Source organism: Triturus cristatus, chromosome 12 (assembly GCF_964204655.1).
Source record: "Triturus cristatus chromosome 12, aTriCri1.1, whole genome shotgun sequence".
Classification (NCBI taxonomy): domain Eukaryota; kingdom Metazoa; phylum Chordata; class Amphibia; order Caudata; family Salamandridae; genus Triturus; species Triturus cristatus.
Genome location: NC_140595.1, coordinates 31,013,328 through 31,025,682, shown reverse-complemented (window position 1 = coordinate 31,025,682; position 12,355 = coordinate 31,013,328). Strand labels below are relative to the sequence as shown.

General features: G+C 46.9%; 1 protein-coding gene across 1 annotated transcript in view; it reads left to right on the top strand.

Moving 5' to 3' along the window:
• CPAMD8 (C3 and PZP like alpha-2-macroglobulin domain containing 8) overlaps positions 1-11,545 on the top strand; it is a 1,045,838-nt gene extending 1,034,293 nt beyond the window's left edge. Inside the window, exon 43 of the mRNA XM_085640012.1 lies at positions 11,141-11,545. Coding sequence (XP_085496138.1) covers position 11,141 — 1 coding nt within the window. The 3' untranslated portion in view covers positions 11,142-11,545. The remainder of the gene's footprint in view (positions 1-11,140) is intronic.
• Positions 11,546-12,355: the final 810 nt, after the last annotated feature.

Here is a 12,355-nt window from a genome sequence, read left to right as displayed (position 1 = left end):
TATTGCCTGTGAGCTGGGTGGATCGAAACATGAAAGTAAGCATCCTCTAAATCCAGGGATGCCAAAAAATCTCCCGGATTGAGTAGTCGTAGAATATCCTGGAGAGTGACCATCCTGAAAGAGAGCTTGATGAGATAGGTGTTGAGCTCCCTGAGGTCTAGTATAGGACGCCATGTATCCTCCGTCTTCCGAACCAGGAAGAACCTGGAATAAAACCCCTTGCCCCTTTGTGAAAGCGGCACGGGCTCTATCGCCCCCTTGATGAAAAGCTGGTGGGCTTCGAGATGTAATAGTCGGAGATGTTTCGCTGCACAGGCGTCCGGAGCTCTTGTTGGAGGAAGATCTTGGAACTCCAACGTATGGCCACTCTGAACTATATTCAAGACCCACCGGTCTGATGTTAAACGCACCCAGCTGTCCAGACAAAAAGATATCCAGCCCCCGACCGGTGTTTGTGGTAGGGGAGGAACAGTAGCCAGAGCCAGGAGGCCGCTATTGCCTCTTGGCGTTGTCTCGTCCCTGACGATTCTGACGTCCTCTCTGGGACTGCCGAGAGAAAGACGCCGACTGTCCTTGGCGCTGGCTGGAATATTGACCTTTATAGGACTGTCCTGATTGTGTGGAATATTGTCGTTGGTTTCCTCTGTAGTTAGAAAACCCCCGACCACGTGCCCCTCTGAATGGCACTTTGCGATAGTTCAAAGATCCTAAGGACTTAGCTGTGTCGGTGTCCTTTTTAATGCTTTGGAGGGCGTCATCCACATGCTTACCAAAAAGCATCTCCCCGTCAAAGGGGAGGTCCAAGATCTTATTCTGGACCTCCTGGCGAAACCAGGTCGCTTTCAACCAGCCTTGACGGCGCAAGACGGCTGACCCTGCCAAAGCCCTGAAAGCCGTTGAAGCAATGTCCATCGCACAGTCGATGACTTCCGAAGAGCATCTTTCTCCCTCCATCAGCACCTGTCTGGCTTCCTCTTGACTAGAGTCTGGTAGCTGGTCCAGGAATGGCTCCATATCACACCACATCTGGCGGTCGTATCTACCCAGAATAGCCAGAGAATTAGCCGCACGCACCAACAAGCTGGCCATGGTGGAGAATCTTTTACCCACATTGTCCAGTCTTCTGCCTTCTTTATCTGGAGGCGTGGTTAATGGAGTGGACGGATTTTTTGACTTACTTTGTGCGGCTTGTGAAATAACGGAATCCGGCTTAGGTTGACCTAGAAGACACGCAGGACTGCCTTCAGGTGCCTTGTATTTCTTCTCCAGCCGGGGAAGAACCGGAATGACTGTCGCTGGATTTTGCATTGTCTTAAGTCCCTCATCCCAGACATGTTCTATAATGGGAATTGATCTTACCGACTTCTTATACTGAGCTTTAAAGTCATATAGGAAGCAGTCGGACTGCTCCACCGTAAAGGGCAAACCAAACCGCTTGGATGCCCGTTCCATCAAATTATGGAAACCACCAATGTCTGCTGGAGGCGATATATTTGTCTCTCGGCCTACAGCATCTGGATCCTGCGTATCATCAGGGTCCCCATCCGGATCCCCTGGATCTGTAAGAGGGATCACCTGTCCCTCGTCGTCTTCGTCCGTATCTGCATCTTGTGCGTCTCCATCAGCAGGTTCCGTACCTGAAGGTTGGGGAACCACTAGGGGCACCACCGGTGAAATGGTACGAGGTATCTCTCTTGGGAGAGGTGGCAAGTCCATTGGCATGTCACGTGGCACTACCAATGTAGAAGGACGCACTGGAGTGCGATCCGGCAACGTCGGAAAACGAGATTTATAGTCTTGCAGCATCTGTTGCAAATCCGACACTAAAGCCACTGGCAAGGCAATCAGGTCCTGCCTCAGAGAGCGGGGGTGTAATCCCTGTGTCAAGCTTTGGTGCCCCTCCTGCACCTCTGGACCATAAAACTCCTCCGTATCTGTGTCCTGCTGTTTGACATTCAGGTCTGAAGGGCTGTATGCGTCCCCAAACTGCCCATCCTCTTCATCCTCCTCCGAGTCCTCGAGAAGCATGGATGGTGGCAAAGGCGTGACCCGCCTAGGGGAAGTCATGTCCGGTGTAATCATCAATCTTTGGGTGGCAAATTCCGAATTTTTCGTCGTCGACGGTCCCGTCGGCGGTCCCGTCGACGGAGTCGATGGCAAAGGGATTACCAACGTCGACGAACTCGACGACGACATCGTCGACTGAAGGGCAACTGTCGTCGACGGAGCTGAAATCGTCGTCGACGATGAGGCCGTCGACAGTCCTGTAATCGTCGTCGACGGAGCAGTCGTCGACGGAGCTGTCGTCGACGGAGCTTTCTTCTTCGTCGACGGAGTATGTTTCATCGTCGGCGGAGCACCCGTCGACGGTCTCGTCGACGAACTTGTAGTCATCAACATGGACGAACTCGTCGTCATCGTCGACGTGGTCTTCGTCGTCGACACCGCTGTCGAAGACGACGAAGTAGATATCGTCGACGGTCTCGTCGACGACCCCATGGAAACAGTCTTAACTGAGGAGATCGTCGTCGACGTACCTGCTTTCGCCTGCGTCGACGGACGCGGTTTCTTTCCTGGAACTGATTGAGGAGTTTCTGCAGCATGTTTTTTTACAGGTTTCTCCTTCTGGGACGGAGGGGATGATGTCGCAACCTCCTTCTTGTCCTTAGGGGCTATGTCCACAGTAGCCCGTCCCTGCCTCTCCTTTACACTGTCGTGAGGAGATTTCTTGGGACCAGCCTCCTCAGACCTGTCAGAGATCCCGTGAGGGGCTTTGAGAGGGACCTTGAGAGGGGGTTCCACAGAAGTGGAGGGAGATGACCTACCCCTCTTCTTCGATCTCCTGGAGGAGGTGCCAGAGATTGATTCCTCCTCATCCGAAGAGAGGACCTCCGTCCTGGTCTTTAGCTTCTGCAGCCACGTCAGCAAGCGCCCCTCTCTGTCTCTCAAGGTCTTGGTCGAGAAGGTCCGACAAATTTTACAGTCTGTGGCCTTGTGTTCCGGGTACAGGCAGTATATGCAGTTTTCATGTTTGTCTTCCACAAACAGTCTCTTCTTCCCACAAGAGGCACAAGCTCTAAATAAAGCTTTCTTCTCCTTTTCTGACATTCTGTCACAAAAGATGGCAATAAAGATATCCAAAAGTTAAATTCTGAGAAAAACTGAGCAGAGCTCAGTGGAGACTCCCTAGCACAACGTGCGGTAGAAAAATCTGAGGCTCTGAGCTCTCTCAGGAAGGTTCCAGAGGGTGAGGCTGTGCTGATTGGTCCTGGCAAAAGTTTGGGCTCTTTTACACAAAGAGGGTGATATACTACAAAATGAGATGAGGCCTAGGCCTATTTTTCTCTTTTGTTTCTATGGTGATACATATGTATATATATATATATATTTTTGTTACCGAGGCTCCCATTCCGACGACGGGGAATGATACAAAGCATGAGAATCTATGAAAGTTCCAATACTGGGGTAACAAAAGTTACTTACCTGTAAACTGTGGTTCTCCAGTATTGGTGTCTTTCATAGATTCACATGCTTGAATATTCCCCGTCGTCGAAGTGGGAGTCCCACGGTACATAACAAAGCAATGTAGTAATAACATAAGCCTATTAGGCCTACAGGAAAGAAAAAACCATAGAGTTTTCATGGATAGACAACTTGTCACCTTTATAACATATCACTGTCGTTGTGTTCTAGGTCAAATCCAGCCAATCAGGCGTCCGCACCCTCTAGAACCCTCTCCCCAGAGACTCAGGCTCTCAGATTTTCGTAGCACAAGAGTGACATAAAGTCAAATACAAGGAAGAGCCTCTGAGGGGAGGTGGGTGGGTCGCATGTGAATCTATGAAAGACACCAATACTGGAGAACCACAGTTTACAGGTAAGTAACTTTTGTTCTTCTCCAGTATTGGGGTGTCTTTCATAGATTCACATGCTTGAATAAGAGTAGTGAGCAGTAGTAGCAGAATAATACAAGGTACAGAAGAAGCCAGATAGTAGTATAGACAGTGCTAAGATTATATGCATAAAATCGATGTCTATCTATATATATTAGATATATAAATATATATATATCTATAACATCTTATACATAAATATATAAAGAAATAAAAGTACCTTGTATGCAGGAGGAGGGAAGCAACAGAGGCTCACCTTATTTAAAAAGATTACGAAGGACTGCCTGTCCCACAGCTGTATCCGTGTTGTCTGCAGCATCCAGACAGTAGTGTCTCGTAAAGGTGTGTCTGCTGGACCATGTCGCCGCTTTACAGATGGCTTGAAGAGGAACTCCAGCAAACAGCGCAGTGGAAGAAGAAACCTTCCTTGTGGAGTGCGCTTTCACAGCAGCAGCGAGAGGTTTTCCTGCTTGTTGATGGCAAAAGGCAATAGCAGAGGATATCCAACGTGCTATAGATGGTTTGGTGACAGGATGACCTTGCCGCATGCGCCCGTAGGCGACAAAGAGTTGGTCAGTTTTTCGAGTGGCAGCAGTTCTCTGAAGATAGAATTTGAGACATCTCTTGATATCTAAAGAATGAAGTGACTTTTCTGCAAACGTCTGAGGATTAGGAAAAAATGTTTTCAAAACAACCGGCTGATTGAGGTGGAATTCAGATGGCACCTTCGGGATATAGGCCGGATTGGTGCGAAGCAGAACAGAGTCTTTAGTAAATTGAAGAAAAGGAGGGTTAATGGTAAAGGCTTGCAAGTCACTGACCCGGCGAGAGGATGTAAGCGCCAGGAGAAGAGAAGTCTTCCAGGTGACATGTTTGAGGCTGGCCTTATGTATAGGCTCGAAAGGCGATTTCATCAGCTGCGCCAATACCATGTTTAGATGCCAAGGAGGAGGAGGCCGACGTATCGGAGGAAACATACGAAACAGTCCCTTGAAGAATTGTTTCATTACTCTTGACGAGTAAAGGGAGTTCGAGCCATCTTGGCGGAATCGTGAGATCGCTGCTAAAAAGACCTTAAGGGTAGCATATGACAGGCCTGATTTTGCGAGGTGCAAAAAGAAAGGTAGTAGTTGTTCAGGCTTGGAATGGATAGGATGAATTTTGACATCACTGCACCAGGAACAAAAGCGTTTCCATTTGAGTTTGTAAGTTTTTACAGTCGAGGGAGCTCTAGCTTTTGCTAATACTTCTCTGCATTCCACAGGGATGTCCATATTCACAAATTCAAAGTACTCAGGTTCCAAGCTGCTAAGTGTAGAGACGCAGGATCGGGATGGCAAATTTGACCGTGTTCCATGGTCAAGAGATTCGGAAGAGGACGAAGCATGATTGGGTCGCACTGAGACAGAAGCAGCAGCTCCGTGAACCATATTTGTCGAGGCCATCGGGGGGCTATTAAGATGAGCCGACAGGGTTCTCTCCTCATTTTCCGTAGGACCTTGGGGACTAGAGGTATCGGTGGAAAGGCGTAAGCATAAATTTTGGACCAGTTCATCAAAAAGGCATTCCCGCATGACTTTGGTTGGGGAAGCCAACTTGCGTAGAACTGGCATTTCCGGTTCAGGTAGGTTGCGAAGAGATCCAGATTCGGGGGACCCCATAGCTGGAATATGCGATCCAGAATGGGTTGGTGTAATTCCCATTCGTGATTGGTCGTGGAGGATCTGCTTAGGGAATCCGCGAGTATGTTTGACGCTCCCGGAACATGGACTGCAGTGAGGGCGATGTGGTGTTGAATCGCCCAATTCCAAATCCTTTGGGTCTGAAGGGACAACAGAACGGACCTCGTGCCTCCTTGTTTGTTGATATAATGCATGCACGTTGTGTTGTCCGTTCTGATCAATACCGTGCTTCCATAAATGATGCTTCGGAAAGCTTTCAGAGCCAGAAAGATGGCCAGTAATTCTAACAGGTTGATGTGTCTTGTCTTTTGATGAACAGACCACCTGCCTTTGACAGTAAGACCCTGCAGGTGAGCGCCCCAACCTTCGAGAGAGGCGTCGGTGGTGAGGGTGAATTGTGGAGAGTCCGCCAGAAAAGGACGCCCCGAGGAGACATGTTCTTCGTGAGTCCACCATAGAAGAGCCTTTCTGAGGCGAGGAGTAACTCTGACTAGGTCGTTGAAATTGCCGGAGACCTGAGCCCATTGCTTGTCCAGTTCTTCTTGGACAGGTCTCATCTTCAGGCGGCAGTGAGGGACTAGAGGAATGCAGGAGGACAACATCCCTAGGAATGACTTCAACTGTCGGACAGAAACGAACTCTTTTAGATGGATAGAGGCCGCTAGATTGCGAAGACGTTGTCGTCGTTCGTGCGACACAAAAGCTTTCCCTAGAGTTGTATCCAGAATGGCTCCCAAGAACAGTCTGTTTTGAGCTGGGTGCAACTGAGATTTTTCCAAGTTCAGCGTGAGGCCCAGAGATTGGAACAGGGAACTGCACACCCGGGTTTGTGTTGACGCTAGTTCGAAGGACTTTGCCTTCAGAAGGCAGTCGTCTAGGTAGGGAAAGATTTGGACTCCCTGAAGGCGAAGGTAAGCTGCCACCGGTGCAAGGACTTTTGTGAACACACGGGGAGCCGAACGAAGGCAGAACGGCAGGACTTTGAATTGAAAATCCCGTCCGGCCACCCTGAATCGGAGGAACTTTCTGTGTCTTGGCAAGATGGGAAGATGAAAGTAAGCATCTTGTAGATCTAGGGTTGTCATGAAATCTCCGTGAGAGAGAAGAGGAAGGACCTCTTGTAGGGACAACATGCGAAAAGTTTGTGTCTTGATAAATTTGTTCAGGGCTCTCAAATCCAAAATGGGACGCCATTCTCCCGACTTCTTCTGAATAAGGAAAAACCTTGAGTAGAACCCCCTGCCCTTCTGTAGTTTTGGCACCACTTCGATCGCGCCCTTTCTCAATAAGATGTTTAGCTGAATCAAAAGCTCCTTCAAATGTGCAGGAGGGGGACCTCTTGGTGGAGTATTTGGAGGAATCTTTATGAATTCCAAAGCGTGTCCCCTGCGCACAAGATCGAGAACCCATCGATCTGTGGTGATTTGCGACCATTTGCAGAAGAAGCGGGAGATTCGACCTCCAAGTTTTGAAGGAGTCTGTGAGTGAGGGTAAGGAGAGTCATTGTTTCTTTGAGGAATCCTTTCCTCTGTAGGAAGATTTGCCTCTGTATTGCCTGTAATTGGAGGAATTTTGCTGCCGATACGATTGTTGGTTCTGCGAGGAGTAGCGGCCTTGTCCTTGCCTGTACTGGTTGGAATTGCCTCGAAAGGAAGAAGAGGAACCACGACCTCTTGCGCCTCGAAATGGCTGTTTTTTGAATTGTAAAGACTCTAGAGCACGAGCTGTGTCAGTGTCCTTTTTGATTGCTTGAAGGGCATCATCTATATGTTGGCCGAAAAGGGATTCGCCGTCGTAAGGCATGTCCAGGATCTTCGTTTGCACCTCTTGACGAAAGGACGTGGCCCGTAACCAGCCCTGACGCCTGAGGACTGCAGCGCCCGCCAAAAGACGGAAGCCAGAAGAGGACACATCGATGGCGCAATCTATAATCTCCGAAGAAATTCTCTCTCCCTCTTGGAGAATCTTCAAAGCCTCTGGTCTGGATGATTCGGGAATAAGATTGATCAAAGATGCAATGTCCGACCACATTTGGCGATCGTAGCAGCCTAAGATCGCCAAAGAATTGGCGTCGCGTACCGTTGCCGCCGCCATAGTGGAAAAATTTTTCCCTATACCATCCAGTCTGCGACCTTCGCGATCTGGAGGTGCCGACACAGGCGATGAAGGATTTCTGGATCGGCGTTGGGCTGCCTGAGTGATGATAGAATCAGGCTTTGTTTGCGAAGTCAAACAGGCAGGAGAATTTGGAGGAGCCTTGTATTTCTTGTCGATCCTAGGAAGGATGGCTGGAATCGAGTTAGGGGTTTGCATTATTTTAAGGCCCTCTTGCCATATGAAATCAATGATTGGAATGCAGCGGACCTGCTTTTGAGGTTGGTCCTTAAAGTCATATAAAAAACAATCTTCCTCTCTAGTCGTCATAGGGAGGTGAAATCTTGTAGCTGCTCTCTCCATGAGCAAATGGAAACCACCAATGTCAACTGGGGGAGAATCCAAAGGAGCGGGATCAGCGGGAGAAGGTGTTTGGATCTGATAGTTGTCCCAGTCAGAAAGGAGGGAAGCATCGTCCAGCTCACCCTCCTCCTTGTCAGCGTCATCATCCTGGTCCTCGACAACATCCTCAAGCGTGAAAAGAGGAACCCCAAGAGATTGTTCACGAGTCACTGGCGTCGGTGTGACTACTGGTTCCGTATGAAACACAGATTGTTGAGGTGTTTGTGGTGTTGGAGTGGTATGCCCAGACCGTGGAAAACGGCGATTATAATCATCAAGCATATACTGCAAATTGGAAATCAGGCTTAAAGGCAATTGTGCCATGGAAGGTTGCGGAACCGGATGCGTGTCATAAGAGGAGAGATCCTCTTGTCGCAAATCCTCCTCATCATCATCATCAGTGTCCTGACATTTAATCAAAAGCTCGGAAGGACTGCGAGCAGGCCGAAATCTGTCATCCTCATATTCATCATTGTCAGACGAAAACAGCAGCTCAGGAGGTTGCACAGGTGGTTTGAGTGGCATGAGGATCTCCAGAGACGATTGTCGACGTTGGAGTAGAGAGGTTGATGTGTCCAATGGTATTAAAGCCAGATTTGGAGCTGTAGCCGTCGTTGCCGGTGCTGAAATTCGCCGTTGGGCTACCGTCGACGACGAAGCCACCGTCGACGACGAAGCCACCGTCGACGACGAAGCCACCGTCGACGACGAAGCCACCGTCGACGACGAAGCCGCTCTCGACGACGAAGCACCCTTCGACGACGGAGCACTCGTCGACGATGTCTGCTTTTTCTTATGCTTGATACTCGTCGACGACGAAGTTAAAGGCAACGTCGAACGAGATGGGTCTCACCTTCACAGATACCAGCGTCGACGGTGAAGACGCCGACGACATGATCATTGCCGTCTTCAGAGACATAGATGCCGAGGTCGTCGATGTAGGTGCGACGACGGCAGCTCTCGTCGACGGAGGAAGGCTAGATGAACTCGTCGACGAGAGAGGCAGTTTTTGAGGTAAAAACTGCGCAGCTGGAGTCTTAGACGCCTGAGAATCAGATCTCGGGGGCGTCAGGGAAACAGAGAGACTCCTGTGGGGGGAAATCATCCCTCTTGAAGTTGAAGGTTCTCCATGCTGTTTCTTCACCATTTTTGGACGAGGAGAAACCTTTTGAGAGTCAGAAGACCTCTTGAAAGAGGGAGCAGTTTGGATAGAAGACACACTCTCCACATCAGAAACAGGATTTTCTGAAGTCTTCAGCTTCTGTAGCCACAGAAGGAGACGCCCCTCTCTGTCCTTCAAAGTTTTCTGTGAGAAGGTTCTACAGATTTTACAGTCCTTAACCAAATGTTCAGGATACAAACAATAAATACATTTTTTGTGAGGATCTTCAGAATGAAGTCTCAGTTTACCACAGCTCCCACAAGGTCTGAAGAGGGATTTCTTGGTTGAAGACATCCTAGACTCAATATCTGTGAAAAATGAGATGAAAAAACTGAGCAAGCTCAGGGAGACTCCCTTCACACGACGTGCGGTAAAAAATCTGAGAGCCTGAGTCTCTGGGGAGAGGGTTCTAGAGGGTGCGGACGCCTGATTGGCTGGATTTGACCTAGAACATAACGACAGTGATATGTTATAAAGGTGACAAGTTGTCTATCCATGAAAACTCTATGGTTTTTTCTTTCCTGTAGGCCTAATAGGCTTATGTTATTACTACATTGCTTTGTTATGTACCGTGGGACTCCCACTTCGACGACGGGGAATATTCAAGCATGTGAATCTATGAAAGACACCCCAATACTGGAGAAATGGGTGCTCCCTGGGTATTTAGCCATTGTCTCTGTGATGACATTATGGGCATCGCATACCACCTAGATTTTGAGGGAATGGGTATTTTTCTCATTTCTGAACAGATATTCAATAAGTTCTGGAGGACAAATAGGAACATGTGTCCCATCTACACACCCTACTACATGAGGGAAGTTGACCATCATGTAAAAGTTTAATTTCGTATTGTGTATTTCCTCAGCATTCCTGGGTAGGTATAAGTAATTGTTCAGATGTATGATCATGGACTCTAGGAACCTCTGAAAAGGAAACATGACAGCACACTTTGTGTCACCCCACCAGCGACAGTAATCACCCCCTGGTAGCTACCAGAGGCCAAAAGGTACATTGAGCACAACACTTGCACATGCATGGGGATGGAACTACTGCACAGGGTATTGCTTTCTAGATGTGGTTTCAGTGTATCTATCAAACCTAATATCACAGCTCTGCCCAGCCAATATTTATCATAGATTTCCTACTCTGTTTGTTGGAACATGGCAAGTCTGGTTCTAAAGATCCTTTCCTGTCTCCTCCTCCACTGCTGGGCAGCCAGGAATCGCCTCCTCATCGCACTCACATAAAGTGCAGCATTATGGGAACCCCTGATGCTTTCTTGGTCAGATTTTATACTTTGTACACAGTTACCACCTGAATGGAATCAATGCAAAATTGCATGTGCAAACGGGTGTTTCAGCGCAAGTCGCAAACTTTGACACCCAACGAACGTACAGTTTGTGACTCACAAATACCGATTCTACATTTGCAAGTCTCAAAAAATGTTCGCTAATGATTCTGATCCGCTAATTAGTTACAATGCTATTTTTGGATACCGAATGGCGTTCATACGTATATAACGAAAAGCCACATTTTGGTCGCAAATAGGTTTACCACCAATTTGCGAGTCGCAAATCGCTCGTACATTTGGGTCATAATCGCACCAATGGTTCAAAACCATACAGAGGTCTCAAAGATAATGTAGTTTTAATGAGGATTTATGTAAAATATACTTATCATAATGTAAAGTGTACCATTTAAATAATTAACAGACCACAGAACTGGAAAAGATGCATCAGAAGCCAGATGACTAAAAAACGTCAATGAAAAGCACAAGTATGTGTGTTCTTTATTGTTAACATTATTATTAATAAACCGTACATCTGCCTTTTTGCATTTTGATTAATAGTTTGGATTTGTAAAACATGAAAATAATTGACCTTTCATTTCTATCCTTTTCACAACAGAAAGAATGGCATTAAACATGAGGACTAGAGAAGATATATGAACTTTTTACTGTACATTTTATGTTCATACAAAGGACATGTTGGAGAAAGCTAAAACTCACAAGCTACTGTCAAGATGGGTCTGAAATGTCGGATTTCCATGATTTCTGTTGGGGATTTGATATAAATGGAGGCGCCTTGATTTGTTTTTTAATTATTATTATTCTTTATAAAATGGTATGTATCTGTGTTTATTTAAAAATGTTTAATTTCAAATTTATACCTGTGTATTTCATTTTTTTTTAAATGGTTCTGATTTGCTTGATCTTCTACCTGCACTAAACTAGAAGATTTGTCCGGATATAATAGCTGTCAGAATTATTGGAGGGTTTATAAGTGTTGAAATTAAAACTTGTAATATATTGAGTCTTGTGGTATTTCTTCAATACTAAGGCTGGTAAAATGTAATGCGAGAATAACCATTCTCTGTGAACATCTTAATTTTAAATAACTCACTCTTTGGGGATGTAGTATCCAGGAAACAAGATATTGAGCCTTGTTTAGTCTGTGGCAAATAGCTTGCTAGGGTGTTGGGTGGGTCACTGCAGTCCTCTCCTCATTCAGGGCAGGGGATCGCTCTTACCTATTTAATGAGCCATACCTGCCTGATGGAATTTGTTTATATGCTAGAACTTCCAACGGTGTGGTGGGTACACTTTAAGAAAATCTTCTGGGCTGCATCTTGTTGGCGACTGTTCATCAATCTATTTTGTTTTGCAAAAAAAATATATATACAGCAAGGGTTTCTCTCAGTAAAACCATACAAAAATGTCCATGAAATGCAAGAAGCATGCACCCTACAACATGCATAATATAGCAGTTTCATGCAGAAAAACATAAGTAGCAAAAGCCCTGCTCTAGAGAAGGCAGGGCATCTTCCACTGAACCCAGCTGCCCTGTGGCGCATATGCTGTTGGGTCAAGTATTTCCGAAGACAGAGACATCTGATGTCACCTCGTGTCAAGAAAGTAGCCTGATCTTTTTTGCAAAGGTCCGAAAGAAGACACTCAGGTATGAGTATCTTCCAGGAAGTACAGGTTCTATGCTGAATGGTCAAACCATACTCCTCTGGAACCATGTGCTCCAGCTATGCAATGCTTGGGGAGGGGCATGTTTTAAGGTTAACTCCAGAAATAAACACCACCACTTTACTCTTTGAGACTTCTGTAGCAGCCT